Here is a 25,175-nt window from a genome sequence, read left to right as displayed (position 1 = left end):
TTGTATAGTGGCGTTGAAATGTATCGCGTAAATCGAAAGTTTTAATATATTCCACTCTTGTCTCTGTCGTATGCATTTTGTGTCTCTCGCGCCGTCTCCATCTATGTACCGCGCATGCATCCCGTAAACATTGTAACAATTACAGAAACAATACGAAACAAAAACGTAACCATCACGCGGCAGCATTATTAACAAACGTATATATTCACGGTTTTGCTCCGCGAGATCGAAAAAGGGGGCACCGCATTTTGTTATGCAATCCTGATAAAATTAATCTGCTCCCTTCTTCTCTTATCGCTCTCGCAATCTCGCGTCGCAATGAAAATATAATCGTTGAATGTCGTATAAGACGCAAACCGACTATCCCACGAGTATTTTTTTATCAAACAAATTTCTCACAAAATCGCAAAAAATACGCGCAGGAACAAAATGCATGGCATAAATATATAAAATTTGAAACGCGATAAACATCACATTATTTTCGCGACCATACTATATAATGTTCTTCAATAAAAAAAAAAAAAATGTGAACAAAATAATAAAAAGAAAGAACGTATTGTTTTGATTATGTGGTAACAGTGTCTGTGCTTGAACACTAAAAATGTCAAAAATTACATGTCCGAATTATACACTAAACCGATCTTCTTTGATTATTATTTAAGTACACAATTTCAGTGTGACGCGCGCACACTGCAACCTATGGCACTAAGTATTCACGATATTTTCTATATTTTTTTTGTTAAATTTTAATCTCCCATCAGCGCAAAATTATCTTTTTCACAACGAGTTTCTGTTCTATTCCGTCAGCATTCAAAGATCCTACACGCGCAATAAAATCATCCATTACGCAAATCGATCATTTAAGTGCGGCATAAAAAATGATAAAAACGATTATCCCAACAAATATCGATTATAAATCATAGAAACTCTTGATTTATACGGCAATAAAAATTATCGGTTTAATATTTATAATAAAATGTATTAGTTCACAGAGATTTAATAATCAATATCGTTCAATCTCCGTATCAGATGTGAAAATTCCCGCGCAGAAATAATCGATTCTGATGAAATTACTTCCTTACATTTGTTGTGTAAATAAATGCAGGAAAAAATGCTTCGACGTTTTTCTCGTGTAATTCTTGGCATTCTTTCTTGTTTTCTTTTACTGTATGGTTTCCTTGCATTCTTTCTAAACAATATTTAATGAAAACCAAGAGAGCTCATAACTCTCTCGGTCCTAGGCTCGGCACTCGTAACTAGGGTTCCAATCGACCGGTGCCAAAGCCCATCTTCCCATTTCCGTACACCCTTGCACTTGCCTGCGACAGCGATCTTAATGAAAAGATCGCTAAGCGCCTTTATTCAATATTTGGACTTTATCCTATCAATGGTGCCCCGCATACAGTTTTTACTTTTATCTGCCTATCGCATAAAGTCAAAAATGTAATTTTGGATTTGTTCCCAAATAAAACTTCAAGACATGTATTCGGTCATATGTTTTTACATACATACTTACGAATGCATGCGCTTTCGTGTACGTTTTACTATAACGGTAATACAAGAGTACACGCGATGTCTTCATTCGAAAATTGCACATCACGCACGCGTGCATGTGTATAGATCTGTATATGTATACGTTGCACCCGTTTTATCTCTACAAACGTATAATGAGTCAGTCATATACACATTTACGTACATATGTTTACTGATGAATATCAATATTAAAGAGAAGAAAACTTTCCAAAGACATTCCTTGACAGCGGGGCACCAGGAGAAATCGATTCCTCGCTCTTTCGAGGGTCTCAATAATATTATTCACTTTTCTTACACAAGATACAAGGGTTAAGTACGGGGGATGGGGGTGGACCTCGCGCGCCCTGCCGATCAGGACTTGTACCTCACACAACTCCCTAGTTACGAGTACCGAGACCTAGTGACAACAGCCGACTGACTTGATTGCGCACAAGCTTCATAAAAAAAACTTCTATGTTCTTGGATTCGTCGTATTCCTCAATTTCTCTTACATTACTCTCGCTCAACTCGATCCCGATCGCACACCTGCGACGCAAATTCGCTTGAAAAGAGATTTTGCAAGTTTTTCTAATACATCATTCGCTCGACAAATTCGTCATAGTTTCTGTCTCATCTTAAACTCACGTTATGTTGTCAATTCTCGGTAACCTCAAAATAAAAATTCGCAATAAATTAAACGTTATAATCTATTTTCGTTTTCGCTAAGCACGACCCATACACGCTACGACTCGTTCTCGTTGCCTCGCATTCTCATTCGCTCTCTGTCTTGCACACGATCCCTAACTTATTCCGATTGTTCAGTTTAAAAATAGACACAAAATTCATCTTATTCTTTCTGTGACGCATATAAGTCTTAATCCTATTACGTATATCCAAATCACGATTAATATCAGCGAATCTAATCGACTATCATCGGTTATCCAAGCTAACTCGTCCTCATTATTATGACTTGGGAGAAAAATAGGCGCCGCGACGTCAGAGAAAGATACGCGTGTGTACGCCTACGAGAGAGGCTATCTAAAGAAAGTAGACGCCGCGTAGACGATATAATGTCTGTCGTAAACACGCCTACCGCGCGATAGTATCGATCATCATCCAACGCACGCTGCATCGAGGCCGTTAGCTACTGAGGCACGCGTGCTCTCGTTCCTATGTAGCGTCCCGCATATAAATCGCGGTTAGTAACGTGTTAAATAAAAATAAGAAAACGAAAAAACTGGTGATGTACAAATTATTCGCGGCTAAATCTGCCGCCCTACATCGCGATTTAATTAATCGGCGTCTCTTCTCTCCGTGTCGTACATCTAACATGGTCTCATCGACAAGTAACGTTAAAGTAACCCCCTCACGTGTATTATTTCTGCACCCTCTCTCTCTCTCTCTCTCTCTCTCTCTCTCTCTCTCTCTCTCTCTCTCTCTCTCTCTCTCTCGCGTTCGATGCCTTATTCGAACTGAAAACGCTTACGAACCAGAGAAATCGCTCTATTTCAACTTTCTCGCGCCTCTTTATCCACCCTATTTCTAACTGCTCAGCGACCTACTTCGTTGACAAAGTTTCTCGCGCAAGACCGCGAACGCGCCCTATTTCCTTCTCCTCTTCCTCCTTCTCCACCAATCTCACTCTTTTATACAAATATCTTACATGACTCGTCCATCGTGCCATACCGTGTCGCGAGAAACCTTCAAGGAAAAATAGAAAAGAATAAGAGAAAAAGGGAATCACGAGATGAAGTAAACGCTTCGCTCTCGAAGAAGTTTACGTGAACCGCGAATCTCGTTATTTTCGATAATTACTGGCTAGCAGATAGATAGAATCGACCATATCCTTGCCGCACGAAGAGCAAACCGCGAAATTGGTTGCATAAGACTGCGAATCAGCCGCAAGCTTATTCGGCACCGATAATAGCCCATTATGACTGGTTTCCAAGACGCTTTCGGGCAAGAATATCTCTGAATATGTTTTGAAAGCAGATCGCTTCAAATGAGATACGATGTCAACGGACGACCGATGCCGCCCTGGCACGAAACAAATTTAGAAACATTCTTCTACCACACCACGAAACGAAGTCTTATGTAACTGAATCAGCGTCGAATCTAGAAAAGATTGCTAAGCAAAGACTTGGGTAAAAAAAAATACAGGAAAGTGTGGCGAAAAAATAGAATGCATACCACGAAAAAGACGATGTATCTAATACCTGGCTTTACCAAGGTCGAAATTCGCGAGATCTAATTTCCTCTCTTCTCCCTTTCCAATAGATACATAATATTAATAAATCTTATTGAAAAACCTTAATAAGCACAATTGATTTTTTATAATAATTAAATTTTAATAAAAATAAACATAAAAATGCGACAAATAAATAAATTCTACAGTCTCGAGCGTCTAATTTAAAGGCAACAAAATAATAAAAAGGAGACATAATAAAGCTGAATGCTAAAGAAATTCATTCTTCATGGAGCAATCCGAAACACTTGCGGAATTTAAATATATCTATAAAAATTCCAACAAGTAGCGCCGGTCCAACAATACAAGGCCCTTTATCAGCGATCTAGCGTACTCTACTTCAAACTTGAAACACTTCCTTCCTTCTCGAAAGGTCGAGGTCGACGTTAACAAAGCTCCAGAAGCTGTTATTCGCATTTCGACATCGATCAGGTGCTAGAACCCCCGTCTCCCTATAGAGCATAGGCTCGTTGCCTTGGCATGGACTTTTATGTTTCAACTCCCACGCGTTTATGAGCTCGCTACAAAAGCGAGTCGGAGAACACCTCCGGCCTAGCTTACTGTCAGTTATGACTTGAATTAGAGAGAGAGATCATCCTTTAAAGGACGGACAGAATCGATCACAAGCGCGACCGATCCTGAAGGAACGGCGCTATGCGATGCTCCTACGCATCATTCTAGTCGCATCGCTATCCGATCGGATATTTAACGCTAGATGAACCACGGAAGAGGACGAAGGTAACGAAACACGATGACAAAAAAAAAGAGGTAGAATCAGCTGGAGACAAACAATGAGAAGAGAATAACGTCGCGAGAGAAACAAGAGAGAAGAAGAGATCTCGCGAAATCGGCACGGAAGTCGCGTGGTCTATTACGAGCACGGATAAACGGCCGAGCTAATGCTGTGGTAGGCGGCGAGGGCGGCGTGCGCGTGCGCTGGGGGCGCGGATGCGGCTGCGTGCGGCGAGGTGGCCATCGCGGCTGCCATCATCATCTGTTGGTGCGAACGCTTTAGGGAGTTGGGAGTTGTGGCGGCGCTACTTGGGGTAATAGCAGTAGTAGTGGTGGTGTTCGACTGCGGCGCAGGGTGGTGGTTTTGGCTTTGGTTTTGGTTGCTCAATTGCAAGGGGGTGGTAGTAGCGGTACTGCCGATTCCGGCGTGATTACTATTATTATTGTTATTATTCTGGCTCTGGTGATGGTGATGGTGGTGATGGTGATGGTGATGGTGGGGGGTGAGCGCGTCGTGCGGATAGTAAGACGTTGACGATGGTGAGGTACTCACGACGTCCGGCGTGCTAGCTCCATCCGTGTGGCTGGTGCTGTCGGCGGTGCTTCTGGGTCCGCTGCCGTCCAGACCGTTACCCAGCTCGGGTGGCTTCGAACTCTCTCGGTCGTCGATCACGAGGTCGATCGGCATTTTACCCTTCAAGCAGCTGATATATCGGTGGCAAAAATTGTCGCACAGCTCGTGTACCTGTAACACGAAAAAAAAAGGAACATTCGTTAGTCATGAGGAAGACTCGAGAATCAATTAGATCAATTCTTTATCGGAGAACAAAAAAAAAGGATACCGTTTTCCAAAAGATACTTTCCAATGGGAAGTGACTAATTAACCACGTCACCGAAAATGATTAACAGACAGATTCCATCGAATAAATTCAACCGATGCAGAGTTTATTGTAGTGTCGAGACGTAAAGAGAGAGCGAAGAACGGAGAGGGGCGGAGAGGAGGGAAAGAGAAAAAGAAACAAAAAGTAAGAGACGCGATCAACAGCGAGTTCGAATGCGGTATCGATACACGAAGATGGAAGAGAAGGATGGTTCGCGCATCTCGAGGCCGTGGAAGCGGTCTGGTAGCTGAAGAGAAACCGATGCGGCGAATGAGTAAGAGTGCAAGAGAAAGAAAGATAGAGAGGAGATCTGACCGGTGTCCAGTCGACCAGAATGTTATGTATGCAAATGAAGCCTGACAAGCCTATAAGATAGCCGGTCCTCCTCCATCCCCCTTTCATCCTCCAACCCTCGTTCTAACTCCCCGTCCCTCGACCCTATCTTCCTGCCTGATTCGCCTCCTTGATTTCGTTTAGAATAAACGTATTATATAAGCAAAAGCAAATAAAATTCGTTATCTTGTTATATGTAAATCGTTGGCGAGTCGAGATATTACGAAGCCGCGTACGGCCCTCGCAAACGTACACCCTCCCTCTCCTCCTCCATCGTCTTTCGTTCCCGAGGCTACCTCGCATTACCTTGCCCAACGGTCTAGCGCTCACTTATAACACGCTCTTGTTAAGCATTTATATAATATAATATAGAATACGGCCATCTTTGCCGTAGGCGGCATCATCCAATGGTGCAATAGCGTCGAGAACACGTACACAAAACAATGCACTCGTAATCGGGTTTCCTCGACCGAGCAAGAGACTCAGCGACGAACGATTTGCTCTTCATCACTCGAAGTGAGAAAGTTAAATGAACATCGTCTACAGAGATAAATACAGAAACTGACTTGGTGCTTGTGATAATCCGACAGCGTGAATTAAACCACCAGTTTAATCGAATGCGTTGCGCATATTCGATAAGATTATGAGATTAATCGAGCTGTTTTCATCTAGCTTGTGAAAGATGACTCAATGATATTATTAGGGGCAATCAATAAGATCATTATATGTATTATACGAAGTCACTGCAAGACGACGATGTATTATTTCGCATCGACCGGCGAACATTCGTCACGCTCGTTTACCTTCCTTCAAAACTGAGAGGCCTCTCATCAAGACCGATAATACGACAACCTCCGGTCCGTTGACCGCACTTTTTCCATCGCAGCATCGCAACTTTTTTCCTATGCTATTTGCTTCGACATACCACCGCGATGTAGTAACACAATGCCTTCCTCGGGATAACTAAACTCTCTCTTTAATGCGGAGATCTAAAGGCGGGTAGGTAAAGACGAAGGACTCCGAAGGACAGCGGCTATAATGCTGGACTGGTTAGAATTTGATCCGCCGGGAGTCGAGTCGAACTGAGCGACAAATGCTGAGCAAAAAAAAATACAAAAGGGTCTACGTCCCCCTCTTACCACCCCCTAACGCATCAAATCAATCCTTCGCTTTGATGCCGCTTCAATAATATTATTATTCTTTGAGAATTTTAGAAATGCGGTTCAATTTTGTCTCGTTTTGTGTGAATAATAAAAAATAAATAATGAATGATAAATTTTATAAAGAAACAAAATAAAATCTAAATATTTATGAAAAGATTGGTTTATCAAATTATTTTTAAAAAATATATAAAACATTAATTACCTTCAAAGATATTGGAGAAATATGCCGGTAGGAGATAGATAACTGGATGGATGCTTCAACTACGACATAGAATACGATACGATCGCCTTGAAGCACGCGGATTCTTGTATCTATCCTATCATTGAATCGTGTCATTCTATACCGTAGATGATGATCTCAGAGAGAACTGGTATAGGAATTCAAGGAGGATCGTCTCTGGCGATATGACGGGACGCTCGATCGCTCGCATCTTCCTTTTCCAAAATCGCTTTTGGCGGCCGTCGAAATAGCAAAAGGACAATGTGGTGGTTAGGTCCGATCTTTTCGGAGAGAATGTCGTCCGAGAATATCTCGTGATGCGCGATACGACAAAGTGGCCCGTTATCTGGCGAATGAAGGCAAGCAAAACAAATTTCAGGCTGCAAACCCGCCCCACGTCCGTAATTGGACGCGGTACAAAAATAGTCTTCGGGATCTGAATATGCTACTTAAAGTTTCAACACAAGTTAAATTACGATTCAATTTCGAATCGAGGGTTAGTATCGATTCGAATTAAACTTTTAGTAAGGACGCTACGATCAAAGATTTAAACAGCTGCGATAATACTATTTCCATCGATGTTCTCGAGCGAAAACGGAAACGACAACCATCTCGAATCGATGAACGATTTCGTCTTCCGGTTGCTTCTTAAGTTATCAATCACGTGAATGAAATAGTCATCGAGTCTACACGATTGTTTGGAGAAAATTTATATCGTTTTAATAGAATTTTATTAAATATTATTTTTGAAGAACATATATAATACCTTGTTCTTTTAAAAATAATAAGCTTGTTCTTTTTCGTTGTTGCATTGCTGCACTGGGGCAACAAGTTAGAATGAAACAAATATGTGTGTGTGTGTGTGTGTGTGTGTGTGTGTGTGTGTGTGTGTGTGTGTGTGTGTGTCACTCTAATTTATTACACCAATGTAACAGTGTAGCAAAAAAGATCAAGCCTAATACTTAATTTAAGTGATAAAAATATCACAAGGGATTCATTTGACAATGGCTGTAATTTCCAAATTATTTATATTTTATGGGCAATTAAATAATTTGATGTTTAGTTTTAACTTTAATAATGTCTCTTTATACGGGTTTTGTTGAATACCATCCAATGCAATTGCCTTCGATAATATATCCTTATGACAAATGCGCACGAAATTTGGATCAAAATTTAAATCACCAACAAATTATGATCATCTTAATTTGAATTCTGTTCAAATTTTAACACTATAAAGAATATTGTGCATATTGTGTGTGTGTGTGTGTGTGTGTGTGTGTGTGTGTGTGTGTAAGTATATAAAACTAGTACAATTATTTTAAAATAAATAAATAAATGATAGAAGTTACAAACAAATTGCACAAAAGACGCGCTTAGAAATTTAGTTACATTAAAAAAATTGTCATTTATGTATGATTGTTCCATGTGTTTACACATCGTTTCAAAGATAAAGAGAAAATAACTACTCCGACATCAGTTTGCCATTTAAAAGAACATGTAAACGATTCTCCCTTTTGTCAGTCGTTCTGTAATGGAAGAAAAGAAGGTACTCCGCACATTATACGAACTTGAATATCTCAGTACTGTCTTTTCATTCATTCATTTCAGCCTCGAAATTGCTCGAAAATTTACGGGAACGAAGGAAAGAACGGGTAAACGTTTCCCAATCTTACATCCGCCTCTTCCTTCCTACCTTGCCTCTTCACGGACTCTCGGAAAGGCAAACGCCGAAGAATGGAACAGATCCAAGATACATACGAGCGAGAGAGTAGAAAAGAAGGAACACGGGGAACCCCATTTACGGCACAATGGGCTCCTTTGAAGCCGAAGGTAATGAAGGTTTCGGGGTGTCTGTCTCGGTCTCCCTCTCTTGCGGCCCGATTCGCAACCTGACCACCCTTATGGCACGCACAGGATATCTGTATACCGGGTGTGTACAACGAACGGTCGAGGCCTTCGGTTTCTTCCCTTCCAATCACGGTATCGATGACGATGAGCAACCCAAGAATCTCGTACTTTTTCCCAACTATCATAATTCTTTTTAATAAAAATCTCAGCAATTTCAACGTATTAAATAAATTTATAATGTTTCGTTATCTTTTGAATAAATCTACGAGATGTCTACGTATGAAAATCTCGTTGCGAGTCAATAAAAATTTAATTCCTATGGCAAACGGACCAAGATTCTGTAGTAAGAAACATCCAAAAATTCCTAAGGCACATACGTATGCATGTTGGAACACAAGGATATTCTAGCAGGAGAGAGCGACGTGCGCTGGCATAGGTTTAGAACCAGTTCCGTACGCGGCACGTCCACGGGCAAGAGGAGGTCGCCCGCGTGTTGTACCAGTACGAATCCCGTTGGTATGCACTGTGTATGCCATAATATCCCATAAGAAATTTACCGCTCTCTAACCGGTGTACGAGAGACGGTTGTCCGGAGTTCTGCGATGGAAGAAGAGAAGAACATGAGTAGGACGATAGAAAAGAAGAAAAAGAGATGGCCGCGCCATCAGAAAATGCCGCAAAGGCAGAGAGAGAGAGAGAGAGAGAGAGAGAGAGAGAGAGAAGGAAAAAGGGCCTGACCGGACCTTCCTTCCGCGCACCGGGCCCGGCAAAACGTAATTATGCTAATACGCGATTGGTTCGAAAATGTTAAATGCACGAGGCAGAGCACCGCGGGCTACCATGAGCCTGCCTCCATTGCCCCCCCCCCTCTCTCTCGCTCGCTCTCCCCCCCCCCCTCTCTCTCTCTCTCTCTCTATACTGCACTCTCCTCCCCCCCCCCTCTCTCTCCTCCCCTCGTTTCTCTTTATCTCACTTTCCGTTCTTCGTCTTCCTTCTTCTCTCCTTCACTTCGAGCACAGATATTTATGGAATCTTCTTCATCGCGCCCGCTGCATTCCGCTCCGCTCCGCTCGTTCGCGTCTCGTCTTGTCTAGAAGAGGCCCCGGGGACCAGAAACGTTTCAATCTCCGTTACCATCGATGGCGTGCCAAGCTGCGTTTCGTCTTCGGACTTCGAGGGTAGGGATTCCACGCACGTGAGCAAGCCCGTTTTACACGTACCCAAGTATCGAATACTTTCGTGGCATTGGTATCATTTCCAGTATATCGAAGAATACACCCACAGCGGTGTTATCTCTTATATCGTGCGTCTGTTAATTTTCTTAATTATGTGCTTTCATTAACGAGAGCAAATTTAGAGGAACGGCAAACGAGTAATAAGTGTTATCGCGATAAACTGAAACTTTGAGTGAGCTCCAATTAGTAAATTCATTTGCCTCGATACAGATAAGCCGGCGTAAAGGCAGATTCAATGATGTTTCAACTTATCCGCTAACTTAATGCGTCTTTTCCTCCAGTCTACCAGGATGTGGCATCTCGAGCATTTGTATAAAATTACTACAAAATTCATATTCTGTCTGATTCTATTTCATTAATGCGTATTCCATTTGTGCGAAAGTGGAACCTGAGCCAATTTTTTCAAAGATAAATATAAATCTTCATGATATTAGTACTACGCTAACTTTGGCGCACTGAAGATACTTGTATCTGCCGCGAGTGGTACGGCATTATAATAATATGATCGCCGTAAACAAGAAAAATTGCTATAAAATTGCATGCGATCGAACCAGACGAGTAAAAGGGCCGACCGACAGCGAAGCATCGCGAAGAGGTCTCGAGAGCGCACGGCGGCCAATGGCTGCCGCCACGTCAGCTGCCATTTCGATGGAAATGCGATGGATGTCCGCTATTTTGTATGATAAAATATTGCCGTAAAAACCGTCTGCATAAACCAGATCAGCATCCCGCGGGCGTAGCCTCTCTTTTGAAAGAAGAGCAAAGATCTATCGAAAAATCTGTGCACCGAAAGCGAGAGAACCTTATTAGTTTACCTCTTCCATCGACAATACACCTCGAAAAAAAGGAAATGCACGCGAATTTTTAAGAAACTCGTAAAACATACCGGCAACTCGTCAAGAGCGAAAGATTCCACGATCAAACGAACTTATGGCTCTTTCGTTCACGTTCGCCGATGAAAAGCCCACGATGTCGGAATTTCCCTCAACAGATGTCTCACTTTCACCGTTTACATGGTTGTATAATTCCACGCTATACCGACTCTGACTGGTAAATTATTGGTGCGTATTGTCAATTCGCCAATCGGGAAGAAGGGGAGGTGTAGCAACGAACGAAAAATAAGAAGGAAAAAAAAACAAGAAATGAGAAACTACCATTCCAAAGCAAACAACTGCGAATGAGGTAAAGCGTTCGTTGTCATCCGCCCATTGGACAGCAAAATGACTCCACTTACATATAGAGTCTGTTTGCGTCGTAGTCTCGACGAATGTGCCATAGATGTGGAGCTTTCACTGCAATTACGGAAAATTGCCCCCGCAGTCATAACAGTCGTTTTTTAGGTGTTAAAGGCAAGTTATCGGCAGGCGGGTGCGGTAATCTTTCACAATAAAACCGATCGCGAGAATTTCTAATCGACCATGCACTATCGTTTTAAGTAGAAAACTATTTTTTGTATCAACAACACGTGAACATTTTCACACAAAGTTTTAAGCGGAAAATAGCATAACGGGAATCTATATAAACCGATAATGTTTCCAGTATCACATTACATATTTAATTCTGATCAAAGATAAAATAAGTGTAGTTTTAAAAAAGAAATTGTATTTTTCATTAACGTAAAATAACAATTTTAAATAAAAACCTACACGTTAATTTAAAAAAAAAAAAAAAAAAAACAGAGAGATCTAAAGTTAGATAACGAAGAAATAGATAACTACAATAACGCATCGCATACGCTGTTGAATTGGTAATAACGTTATGAGCTTCATAATGCAGACGTGAAGGATACTCACCTTTTCGAGCTCGAGGAGGTGAAACCGGAGGACTTGAATCGCCTGAACCATCTGAAATGAAAGAAAAAATAAATTAAATAAAATACATTCGCCGAACGAGATAGAAAAAAGGCATTGGATGGTTCGAAGAGGCTAGGAAGAAGAGATGACGAAGGAAAGGGATGTAGAGATCAAGGAGAACGACAGAATAGAAGGAACATGAAGCAGACATGATTTAACCACACACTGCTGTATCGTCAACGGCAACAAATTGACGGTCACAGCTCTCCAATGCAGATTCGAACTCTATTGTTTTATTTTCGCGCCTGTGTTTGTATTTACCTCTTCCGGGGTTTCTAAATATCACCAGGACGATGACGCGACGGTTATTAAGAGAAATTTATTATTATTGCATCTGCGTTTCGCTAATTGCGTATATCTGTACTCGATAATGCGGAATTCGCGCAGCGCACACGACGATACTCGATATCATGGCATGGGAGGTTCGTTGGTTACCGATTCGTCCTTTCTTTCAGTTTTCAAAAGGAAAAAAAAGAAACAAAAATGATAAAAAACGTATTACCTGCAGAAAGAAATTTACCATGACATTTTCAATCGCGTGATACGTGCAACGTGTGTCCGTCGCAACACTTAGAAAAATATCAGAACATAAAGTTCGATAAGCGAGCGTGCCTGCCGACATCGAAAAGTAATAATTGTTTTTCCCCTCCTTTTTTCAGATGTGTCCGCGGTATCGAAAGCGCATCCTCGGAAGGACCGTCGGTATAATTTTCCGATACGCCATTAATGTTTAAGGCCACCCGAAATCCTCCGACGCAAAGAGGAGGCCGTACGTTGCGGCAATGTCGTTTTCTCTCGGAGACAGCAAAAGCGGCGATTCAATTAGGCAAAGCGGCAATCTTAATTGTTAATTAACATTATATTTATGCAATTATGGTCCATTATGATTCCGCGTGGCCGATAACGAAGCGGTCGCGATGAGTGCTCCCTGAGATAGTGGACTCATCCGGATACCTACCTACTACTTTCTGCCTCCTCATCATCCTTTCGCCATGGAAGGATACGCTCTGAGCGAGGCAGGTATAACACCGGGTCTGTAGCTACCATGAACGACAAGAAGACGAGATATCACCACGGCAAAGTGCATTTCAGCACTCGGTATATAGAGAAAATAAATTTACAGTATAATAAAACGGAAATGCTTTTGGGACTATTTAGTAAAAAATTATTTTTTTATATACTATTCTTCCTTATCTACATAGCTTAGTTGACATCGAAAGGAGAAAAGCAGCGATAACGAAAAAAAGATCCATTTATTGAAATAAAGCATAAAGTATTTAATATGCAAAAATAATAAGTAACTCTATTCTGAAATCAAATTCATTCGACATCGTAATTACCAGATGAAGAACGAATCAAAATTGTAAGTAGAAGAAAGAACAATTATTCACGTTGTACATTGGATGACGGATTGTCTGCGTCAAAAGAATATGTATCGGGTCTTCGACACTTCAGAGCTCTTTCTCATCGACAAACGGACAGCAAAGAAGAAAGGGGAAAGGGCGAGAGTAGATAAGAAGAGAAACAAGAACGCGATGAAGCGCAAAGAGAGAGAGAGAGAGAGAGAGAGAGAGAGAGAGAGAGGAGGAGGAGGAGGAGAAGGAAGACAGAGCGGAGAAAAAAAGCAAAGATGATATCGGTTCAGTAACGAACACACAACACAGCACACCCGGGTGCTCCTTCGCGAGATGGTGCGAGGAGACGATTCGCCACGAATGTGGTCTCGTCTCTCCTCGCCTCCGATGTTATACACAATGTGTTCTCTATATCCGACGGTTTTGTTGCTTCCCCGACCAATAACGACGTAGTTACCACGACGTAGCGTGAGCTCTCGTGTATATTCGTCGTTAACCGATCGTGCGAGAACAGCACCGCAAATATCCTTCGTTCTGACGCACAAACTTGCAAAACGTATGTGCAATATAATTCATTAAAAAAATAAAAACTAAAGTGTATAAATTTGAAAAGTGCCAAATATAAAATTACAAGCATGTCATACTTGATATGGTGGTGGCAAGTTATTTCGATTACGACTTTACGTTTCTCGTAGTAGTTACGAAAGAAAATTTATAATCTCGTCGAGATATAAATGATGTATTTACTATCATCTCTCGGTATGTAGACCTTCCACAACAGTACGCTTGTCTGTATCTCTATAACTATCGCGAACGAAGCTCTTCGTGAAGTCTAGTCCAGGCCACGTCACTCTCTTATATTCTTCTTCGTCGGCTCTCTTGCTCCGCTTGCGATCTTTCGGCTCGGGAGGTTTTGCCACGATCGCTCATCACGTGTTATTAATTAGGCTTGCGAGCGGCCAAGTATCTCCCGGGCAGGGGAGGCAGAAGGCTCAAGTCGGAGGAGGAAGAGACCGAGGCAGAAGAAAAACTGAGTAACACACGAAGAAACTTGGAGATGGTGTTATTTATAAGCCGACAGAGACGACGCAGTCGGAAGCGACGCCCGACGACGACGAAGGGTGCCCCCACCTACTTTGAGTCTCCCCTTGTGCGTTCTCTCTTTCGTTCCTTCGTCACCGCGTATGCGGTTTCTTTTCCCCGGTCGCTTCCACTCGAGCGTCATTACACCGTGACACGTGATGCATACCGCACCGACGAATGCGTGATGTATGCGCGAAATGCGCGATGCGCATGTACGAAAGTGTAAATGAGAACACCACGTTGAGATTTCGCACCTCGCGAATGCTGCTCTTCCAACATCTGGTGAGGATATTTCGTCAAGACGCCAAGACCTTTTGTTCATTTAGGATAAAAATCAAAGAATTTTAATAAATTCAACAAATTCAATTCCAAATTTACGCTTTAAGCCATTTTATGAATTAATATATGAACATATCGGTTTTATTTTTTAAAAAGTTATTAAAAGTAATTTTAAAAAATTATTAATCCATTACAGCATAAGGAGGTTAATGGAATATCGATAATAAAATTACCAAGAAGCATGTGTCTCTTATTTTTTTCGTTCAATTCTTGTGAATAATGAAGAATGTATATATGCGCTTGTCGCCAGAGTTTCCAATTAATATATGTCATTTCTTTAGATTGACAAAATAAACTGGATGCTGTCAGTGACGTAAATGCAGGCATGCACCACTGCCCCACTTTTGTGTCATATCGATTCCATTATATGTTCATCCATATATTAAATAACGCACCGCCAACGGTCTTTTATAATTGGAATGTATACACATAACTGTCATTATTAATATAAATGTAAATTTTGAGATTGAAGTGAGTCTCTCTCTCTCTCTCTCTCTCTCTCTCTCTCCCTCTCAAGGTTAAAAAAATAATAAATAAAAAAATTCATGCGGCAAGTCAATCCGTTCCGTGATGTGGTTCGTTAAAGCACCACGATTAGCATCTTATAATTGATTGCAAACGATTTTTGAGAAAATTAAATTCGATCTCGGTTGCTCGGCATAAATCTTGGCGCGTAATATACCGGTCGTTTTCAACACTTCCAGCAAAGTACGGTGAAGTAGTGATACGACCTTGATGAGATCGTTATATCGCATAGCCAGGTCGGTACCCGCATAGGTGGACCTTGTGCCAGGCAGATGGGCTCGTATACAGCTCATATTAATTAGTCCGCATACGCGCGCGACGGCGGAAAAAGGAACGAGATGGCGACCGACGAGCGAAAGTGAGACTGCCGAAGAGATCGTCAGATAGAGAGAGAAAGAGAGAAGACAAACGAGAGTGAATGGTCGACTGTATACGCGAGAGGGCTGGCACTCGCTCGCGCGGAAAAGAATTCATAAAATCGTAATGCATATGTATAAACGCAGTCACATTGACGAGAGGCATCGTTATCGATTTAAATAACCTAATTAATTAATGAGCGCGCACCTCATTGCCCGTAAGAAGATGAAATAAAACATATAAGGTAAAAAGTTTGATCGAAAGAAACGATCAAATGCGGAAAGATGGGAAACCGAAGGATGCAATAAATCTCAAAGTGGTTCCAAATAGAGATACAACTCGCGGCTATACTGAGAAAAACCAAAAGAGGGTGATATTTTCTCCAATTTCCCATATAAAAACGAGTAATCCCATATAACTCTATAATAATCTTAAAAACGAATAAAACTCTCCTTTTTATCTATCAATAAAATAGCCTCGATTTCCGTAAGAATACCTAAGAAAATATACGCGAATAGTCTAGTACTCTAGTTCATAAGCGATACACTGTAAAACGGCATGAGATTGCGATTAACAGCTAAAATAATTGCTTGAATTAATTTTAATCAATTCCAGAGAGTGCAAGTAGAATAAAATAAAAACACAGGCGAGCAAAGTAAGGCACCGACACGCAAGCTATTACTTAGTTGTGAAATGACACAAGGATGGACGAAAGATCAATCGAAGCGCGACACGCGCTAAGTCTGCCGTGATATCGAACAAAAACAAATCGACGAAACGTAAATTGCGTTCGATACGATATGGAAACGCCACGTTCTGAGCCTGTATACGCGAGCAACTCTAATAAATGACTGTTAATTGTATCAATTATTAACGAAAGACATCACACGGACGCCGCGACGACCGTTATCGATGTCCAATGATTTACGAGGTAAGTGTTCTCTTTCGCAAATTACTCGACCTGATCTCTCTCTCTCTCTCTCTCTCTCTCTCTCTCTCTCTCTCTCTCTCTCTCTCTCTCTCTCTCTCTCTCTCTCTCTCTCTCCCCCCCCCCCTCTTTCCCCTCTCTCATTGGTCCGACTTGTCAAACAAGAATTTCGTGCCAATTATGACTATATTCTCAGAGATTAAGTCTTGATCACTTTATTATCACTTCAGCTTCGGCGTTAAACTCATAGGAAAAAATGGCATCAACAATCTATTATCATTGACAACGTCCCGTCAACTGTCGACTCATGATAACTCTGTAACAATCCAAGTGACTTATTCATGCACACTTCGTCCAAACGGCGCCTATCTTGGTTAAATATTTTTTTCTACAAATTAATATAGCTCATTCGTAAAACGAGAATATTGATATCAAATTCAATTGTATCTACGAGAGAAAAATTACATGCAGCAAATGTCGTGTCATTCAAAAATTAGAAAATCTGTATTTTGGGAAAAGAGAGAAAAGAGTTCATAAGAGAGAGAGAGAGATATCTTCTCCCCGTTCGATGTGTACGTGAGCAGGAAGGTGAACCGACGATACACGGTAGTCGAGAGCGCTATGCAAGCAAGGGACGGTTTATCTACAACCTGGTCGCGCGCTCGAAACGCGCGAAGATACTCGAAGCGACAATATTTAAACATTGTTAAATCGTGGTACTTGTCAACGGCAAACACGCCGCGCCTACTTGTATTCCGGTAGTTAGCCACGCGTTGTTTTCTCAATTATCGATACCGCCAACATTGTTTTACACAAATCAGCAACAGAACAAATGCATTTAAATTTTGCAAAAGAATTTACCGACTAACAAAATCTTTTAAATAGGCGAAAGGACAAAAATAAAAAATGTAAATTTCATAAATTAGATAAATTAATATTCTTAAAAACTGACGCTAAATTAAAGTGTCGTAACATATTTTTTGCTTATAGTAAAATCGAAAAAGTAACATCTACCACGGAAATGTCTACTAAATTTAATTCTATGCTATAAAAGCTTAATTCTAATTAATATGCTATTATTATAACATCTTATACACATAAGATAAAATAATAAATATGTGAAATCGTGATAAAGAACGCTGCTCTTGTTACTCTTGTGCGTAATATGGATTTACCGCGAATAAGTCGAACAAAAAACCATCATACTTGCATTCAAAGTATTAATAGCAGCAACATTGACAGCCGATCAGGACGACTTGACGGGACGTTTATGTAGAGCGCAAGAACTTCGGGCATCCCGCACGTGCACGTAACGCGATATTAAGATGATAGTACGTCCTGGCACGGGCCATCAAAACGGTGGACTACCGTCTTAATAGCCGGAGATTTATAGTCTCGGCGACGGCGCAAAGTCACGGGGCTCGAAAGAGCGAGAGAAAGAGAGAGAAAGAGGGAGGTCTAGTCCGCCGTAATATAACCCAACCCAAAGTCCCGTATAGAAAGAAGGTCTGTGGTGTATGTATATATAAGGGCGCGTGTGGCAAAGAAGAAACCACGAAACGAGCCGAGGAACCACTACGGGCGCCCGGATAAACGGAGGAAATGAAGAAAAACGAAGAAAAGGTGCGTCGCGTGATTCCTCGGCCGCTGACTCCGGCCGTTCGTCGACGGCTACGAGACGAGAAAATCAAACGCAACCGAAAACATCTCGTGGCAAATAATATCTAGAATTACGAGCAAAATAGCAATCTGATCGTCTACATTATTTTCAATTATTCTTTTTTACTCGCGCAATAAGAAATATAAGCATAATAATCAAAATAGTTCAATAAATGATAGCTTTAATAAATGATAGCTTTAAAAAACTGAAATAATATATTACTTTCTTTTTTTCATATTTTATATATTCGCAGTAATCATAAGTAACTTACAAATTTTTTTAATGCGTCGTCGACGTGTCGTAAGAAAGACACGCACGCAAAAGTTTCGTATGTACCAGGAAGCATTCGACTTTAACTGCACTTGCATTTTTGCGAATATTTTCGGCAACATTACCGTCTTAACGAGCGGCACAACGAGCTCGGGAGAAGAAGCCTCTTTCCAGGTCCTTTTTTTCTTTTTTCATCGTCGTTTCCACGCAGAAACGACATAAACCCGTGAGTAAAACATGCTCCACGAGGAAGGCATTGGCGCAGCATGGGACATCCTCGCGAACAACTAAGGCACCTCGCTTGCTCGGAAATTATTTTATCGTCTTAATCGTCGCCCCATCGGCCCGTGCAGATTGCTTATCCTTCGTTAGTCCCGCCGCATCTCTCTCTCTCTCTCTCTCTCTCTCTCTCTCTCATTTCCTTGCCAAATAATCACCGAATGAAATGTACGTTTGTGTATCATGGGCGCCGCGCCGTTTCGCCATATTTCAGAGAAATTCATTCGACGATATTCGTCGGATACAATGTGTCGTTTTTGCCTGGCGTTTTGCACCGTCGACGCCGCCGCTAATTACCGCCCGCCATGGGAATTATAAAATCAATTTCTACCACGGGATATGCCGTATAAATAAAACATTTCCGGCCTTTACAACCGGCAGCAGCCTTAACGAGCTCGCAAACTTCTCAAGCGGCCAGGCGAGTGTGCGAGTAACGGCAAATGGCTTGAAGTATTTCGGTATATTCGGGCACGTGCTTGATACGAATCCACGTTTATTTGTCCGCTCTTATCGGATACCCAATGCACAGATATGAACGTCCAAGTTTAATCAGTTCCAATATCGATACGCAATGACCCATACCGATAACAGCAAACGAGTCACGACATTCTCTCGCGCCTTGTAACAAACTTTGCTCGAGATTCCGCGCCATTTCACGCTTGCAGATGCTTAATTAATTCGTGCTTCAACGTACCGAACTTGTTGTTAGACGAGACGCGATCCCATCTCGCGGTTCGATGATGACGTGTGCACTGCGGCTTGCTTAAATATTTGACATACTCGAGCGAACGATAATCGATGCCCGACGCCCATCGGCGTCGTTCGAGTGATCGAGTATGCGCGTGCTTTACTCCGTATCTCCGAATTTTAATCCTCCCGATTGTAAGGCGAATAATACCTGTCGTCAGTGCCAATATTAAACATCTAGTCAAATTAAAGAAATTTTGTTTAAGAAAGTGTTTTAGAACAATAATATAAACATCCCACCCCATTTATTCCGTAAACGCGTAAGTTCAATTATTAATTGAACATTAATTCAACGTGAACGATCTAGCCTAAAAATAACGTACGTGTAGACAGAGAATTAAAATCGTATTTCACCGTAATTTGTAAACCACTTTCTATGTATATAAACACTTACTGCTCTCAAAAAAGAAGCTATTTAAATATATTTTCGTATATGCGATAAAACGTTTATCGCATTCATGTTAATTGGCCAGATTAACTCGCTGTAATTTAAGAATAATTGTATCATGAAAAATGGCAATTAAATTGCAAGGCGACTTGGCCGCATCGTTTGTCGAAAAGTTCATGTGGTACATAAAGGACCACCGGAGTGGCTACGCATTTCGGCAGTCCTTCTGTTACATTATACTTTACACATTCACCACAGTTCTCTCTTTCCGCCCTCAAGCCTGTCCGAGCAGTGGTTTCCCTTTCGAGTTGGAGAAGTCTCTGCGGGACACTCAAACCCTCGCTCTCTACCACCTTACCGCCATGCTCAGGCCCTTTATTCCTAATTCACAAACCGTCGCGGCAAAAAAGAACGTCACAGCGCTCAAGGATATAATATTGCCACCAGCGTGAGACGGTCCTGGCGTGGGCGGAAGAAGCCCGGCGAGTACGCGCATACGTTCCTGAATCTCGACGCGGAGAGACCAGATAAATATCTCTTTTTGTCCATCAGTCGGAAAGCACGCCTGTTTCTCGACTTCTCGGACTACACGAAGCAAAGATAAGAGCAACATATTTCTGCCGGGGCGAAGTAAAAAACCGAATACGTTTCGGCGCGGTGCGGCGCGGCGGTGTGTTTATCAGCGCCATGCTTGGCCGAAGAGGAGAAAGGGAGAGATGAGACGTCTCAGGAAAATATTGGTGTCCGGTAAAAGACAGAGAGAAAGAGATAGAGATAGAGAGAGAGAGAGAGAGAGAGAGAGAGAGAGAGAGAGAGAGAGAGAGAGAGAGACTTGAGGAATGCGTGATATTCGCAAAATACTCGCGCACGTCCAAAGTGCAGAAACGAGTATGTCCGTGGCTATGCGTTAGCAAGACTTACAATGCACGCAGTCGTAAAAACGTTAACCATACGATTACAATCGCTTCTTTCAACGCTATACTAAGAGTCGTTAGGGTTAGCGCTGAAAAGTTTCAACGCACACGGGATCCGGGTATTAAATAATAAACAACACCATCGGTGATTCAATCAACGGATACGGGTCGAATGCTCTCTCTCTTGCCGTACAGAAATTGTGCGAAAGTCACGCTGATTGCAAACGGCAATCCTTTAGACTGTTGTGAAGATGATGGTAGCGAGATTACGAAGATTGTAACAAAATTGCAATAATCAGTGATAATGTTACCCGCAGCGAGCCTTGAAAACGCACTAGCCACGTGCTGTATAGACATGACGACACACGTACACGACAAGAAAGATACTAAAGATATCACTTGTCGATCCTCCTAATATGATATTTGCGTCATATATTCTTGACGTTTCGTTTTTACAATTTACATCATAAACCAAAGTATATTCTGTGTAATTTTTTATTTAATTCTCTAATAGACACAAAATGAAACAACAATTACAAATTCTACATGAAATCATATAATTCTACCTAAATAATAACGCATAAAAATAAAGTTCTACAAAAAATCATTTATAATATCACTGATACTTTTCTGATTCGATCAGAAGTTTATTGATTAATGAATTTCCTGAATTATTTTTATCAGAAAAAACATTTTAGACTTTGAAATATACGATACAATTCATGTAACATATGCAGAACGGTTCAAAAAATTTCTACATGGTGAAAAATAAAAAAAAAAGTTTCGATGCAAATAAATACAAAATAAATTTGACGCAATATGTAAAAACGTCATGTAATTTATCGTGCTCACTGAACAACTGCGCTTCAATGAATGATTTAGATTGCGGGCAATTTTAAAAAAAGAGAGAAAAAAAAACCATTTTGATATTCGTAACGCAACACATTGGCGCAGTACAGCTTGAAATTAATCTCATGATAAGAAAACATTTCGCCTCGAAATATTTTCGATATCGAAATCGTATCTATTATCCAAAGAAGATTTGACATTGCCGCGGACTTTCCGGGAGATTGTGAAATGAAATCTTTACTAATAACGTCCGGGTTACCACGTTGCGTAAGAAATAACGATTCATGGAGCACGTACACATCCGCGCGCTACACAATAAATACCTGAAAAATTAATAATCAAGCTAATGTCGCCTCTTGCCACGCTTCGGTGTGCACCTGCACACATGTAAATCACGAAGACGAGGACCAATGTCTGGCCAGAGAGTAGAATGCCCCTGCAATAATAATTATTCTCCGAACGCGCGCGCGCAAGACTAGCAATTAGCATCTCATTGGTTCATTCCTGGCTTATGCTAATGGGAATATTATTTAAACGCGAGTACGAGAAGGGTTGACTCTCCTCCTGCTCCTCCTCCTTCTCCCCCCTCTACCCCCTTGTATTTCTCTTCGCTGCACAGTCGACTTCCTCTTGCCCTCGCGTCCTCTACAGTTTAGTGGTCTGTCGCTTCGCGTTGCTCGCTTTACCGCTTTCCGCTGCGCGAAACACGACGTCTCGCCGCATCTTTCTTCCCCCGTTCCGTTTACGACGCGCACTAAGGAACCGTTCTGTCCGCCCACGTGGTGTCTCCTCGGCGCGGTTTCCCTGTTTAGCACCATCAGGAAATTCCCCGCGATTTACCGGAACGCGCGCGCAGAACAGTCTGAAAGTCTGAAAGCGTGTCGCTCCCTCGAACATCTGAAACCGCTTGAAGAGACCCTCGTGAATTCCATGGATTCATTTTTTAACAATTTCTTTTAATAAGCGTTCTGTTGCACACTTGGTCTATTATTATGGCACTATTATTATAGCTCAACAAGTTAGAAATTTACAAAGATTCAGAAAAATTGTTTTTTCTTTACTGATAACTCGACTATAATCATTATTCATTATTTTTATTGAGACTCGTTTTATTTGTACTAATTAACGGCAAACCAAGTGAGATTCACATTGATTTTGAACAGCAGAATAGTAATGACGACTGCGCCGAATTTGCTGGACTTGGAGCACTTTTACGCTCACTTATCCGTGCGTGATGAAAATGCTAGAGAACAGAACCAGTGCAGAGCTATCTCTTTACTGCGCTACTGACCGTTAACAACCAGCGAAGAAAATCGTAGGGTCTCGCCATACTCGGCTCGGAAAGCAATCTCACTCGGTGACTTTTCCGTTCTGCGAAATTATCGGCAAAAAGCTCCGCTCGATTGGCGTAGGGCGTAGAAGGGGGATCTTTGTCTCGGAGATAGAGAACGAGCGGTAGAAGAACGAGAGACGGCCGGAGGATGAGCAAGAGAAAAGAACACGGGAGTTTGAGAGAGTCGAGAAGGTAGAGAGCACGGAGGGTCGAAAGGACGAAAGGCGGCGGAAGCAAGAGAGAAAGAGGGTGAAGTGGACGAGGCAAAAAGCGCGAACGTTACGTGCCTCTTCTTTACGATAGAAGCTCATTGCTCGTAGATTGCGATTTGCCACGGACGTAATGAAGCCACGCCACCTTCCACCGGTCTTCCTACGGCTACCGGTAAACAACTACGCGCGCACGGTAACTACACCGGCATGCGAGTGCAACGACAAATGCACTAGCCCCGAGGAGATGTTTCTCTAGCGCGCTGCACCGCGACAAGTTGCCCGCGCCAATAGTGATAGACGATTCAAAAATTTTTATCCACCGAACCTATTTAACTCTCCCTCGATTTACTACTCGTAACACCTGCCAGGGGCAGCTTTTTGCAAATGCACACCGGAGATAGCCGAGAGCAATGCGCGCACAATCGCCACAAAAGACGACCGCAAATGCCAATGATGTACTTCCGACTTCGTGGTGCAAAAGTCAAGACATAAATCATTAACGAAACTTATTCTTGCTTAGATCGCGCTACTAAGATCAAACAGTTATGGCAATATCTTTGAAAGGCTTTTCAAACACTTTTAAGATCTAATATAGTAACGTAATTTTATATTAACGCAATTTTTATCGCGATCACTTTGTATGTTACTCTGCTAAATATCATTCTATTGTACTTATTTCTCTTTTCATTTTGGGCAATAGCAAATTGCAAATAAGTAAATGAAACGGGTTTGACATTATCTAGGTTTCTACATCTATGCTAATATTTTTAAATAAGGTCAGTCGACAGTTGTGACAATGGCAGCCGCAGACGCAAGGTGCCGCCTGGCCCGAATATTTGTGACTTGATACGGTCGTGACAAGCCAGGTAACGGACGTGACGTTTCGAAAAATTGTGGGCAACAGTGCAAAAACACAGTCAACAAAATGCATTCTCGTCATTTTATTTTTTTCTTCCATGTAAAAAATCAAAACAAACGCAATAACAATTTGGCATTAGCTCAACATGTTGATTTTCAGAAATATAGTACTTGTGTGTGTGCGTTTAAATAAAAACTGTCAATGTAAAAAAAAGGTGTAAAAAAATTTTCACAAAAATAATGACGATAAAAAATACGGTCTCCATTGATTCTAATAAAAATACTCTTTTATATATATTCCTGTTAAACAAAACTAAATAATTCTGAAAAAAATATGTGAAAAAAACTAAATTTTGGACATTATTTGAAAGTACTGGTACATTTTCAGACATTTCTGTAGACAAGTATTGATTTAAATATAAATAATTTTGTATTTTAATTACAATTCATTATTAAGCCTATTTAAATATTTTTCAGCAAATATTTCATTAAATTTTGACTGACTTTTGTAAATCAAAATTTGTTTTCCTTTAAACTACACTTTAAACATTATATAATTCTTATAGAACGTAACAAAGACAAGAGATAGTGAGCAAGAATTCCTCCTCGAGGAATCCGTAATGATGAATCAGTTCTAAGTCGCCCTAACCATAGCGGCTTTGCCGCGTGTACGCGTTCCTGCCCAACGAGAAAATACACACTCGGAGTTATTTAAAAAAACCCATTCCACTCACACTTATCTCGATCGGAGAGCATGGAGGGTCGCCTAAAATATTTCTTCCTCCGTATCCCGCCCAAGTTTCGAATGGAATGGTCACTCGCTCGTCAAGAAAAACAATACAGTATAATATTGTCTATACGTTATTTAGATTTTGACTGCTTTCATGAATTGCACATAAATATGATGTCATCCATCTTTTGCGGCAGCATTACATAAAGCATTATATATCATCCTTTAACCATTATTTATTTAGCAAATAATAAAACTATGCACTATAGTCTTTTTAGTCAATCTATCTAACGAAGAAAAGATTGGAAATAATTGCAGAAATAATT

The 25,175-nt window shown here is 41.2% G+C and overlaps 1 protein-coding gene and 1 pseudogene across 7 annotated transcripts in view; one reads left to right on the top strand and one right to left on the bottom strand.

Moving 5' to 3' along the window:
• Nucleotides 1-25,175, bottom strand: part of LOC105831116 (homeobox protein homothorax) — a 361,421-nt gene that overhangs the window by 308,623 nt on the left and 27,623 nt on the right. For all 7 annotated transcript variants that reach the window (XM_012671023.3, XM_036289789.1, XM_012671021.3 and 4 more), the window contains 2 exons: nucleotides 11,963-12,013; nucleotides 5,043-5,234 (listed from right to left, as the gene is read on the bottom strand). In XM_012671023.3, coding sequence (XP_012526477.1) covers nucleotides 5,043-5,234; nucleotides 11,963-12,013 — 243 coding nt within the window. The remainder of the gene's footprint in view (nucleotides 1-5,042; nucleotides 5,235-11,962; nucleotides 12,014-25,175) is intronic.
• On the top strand, nucleotides 5,243-16,074 carry LOC105831118 (annotated as a pseudogene).

Source organism: Monomorium pharaonis, chromosome 7 (genome assembly GCF_013373865.1).
Source record: "Monomorium pharaonis isolate MP-MQ-018 chromosome 7, ASM1337386v2, whole genome shotgun sequence".
NCBI classification, from domain to species: Eukaryota; Metazoa; Arthropoda; class Insecta; order Hymenoptera; family Formicidae; genus Monomorium; species Monomorium pharaonis.
Note: the sequence above shows the minus strand (reverse complement) of the source record. Positions and strands in the feature narration are given on the sequence as shown.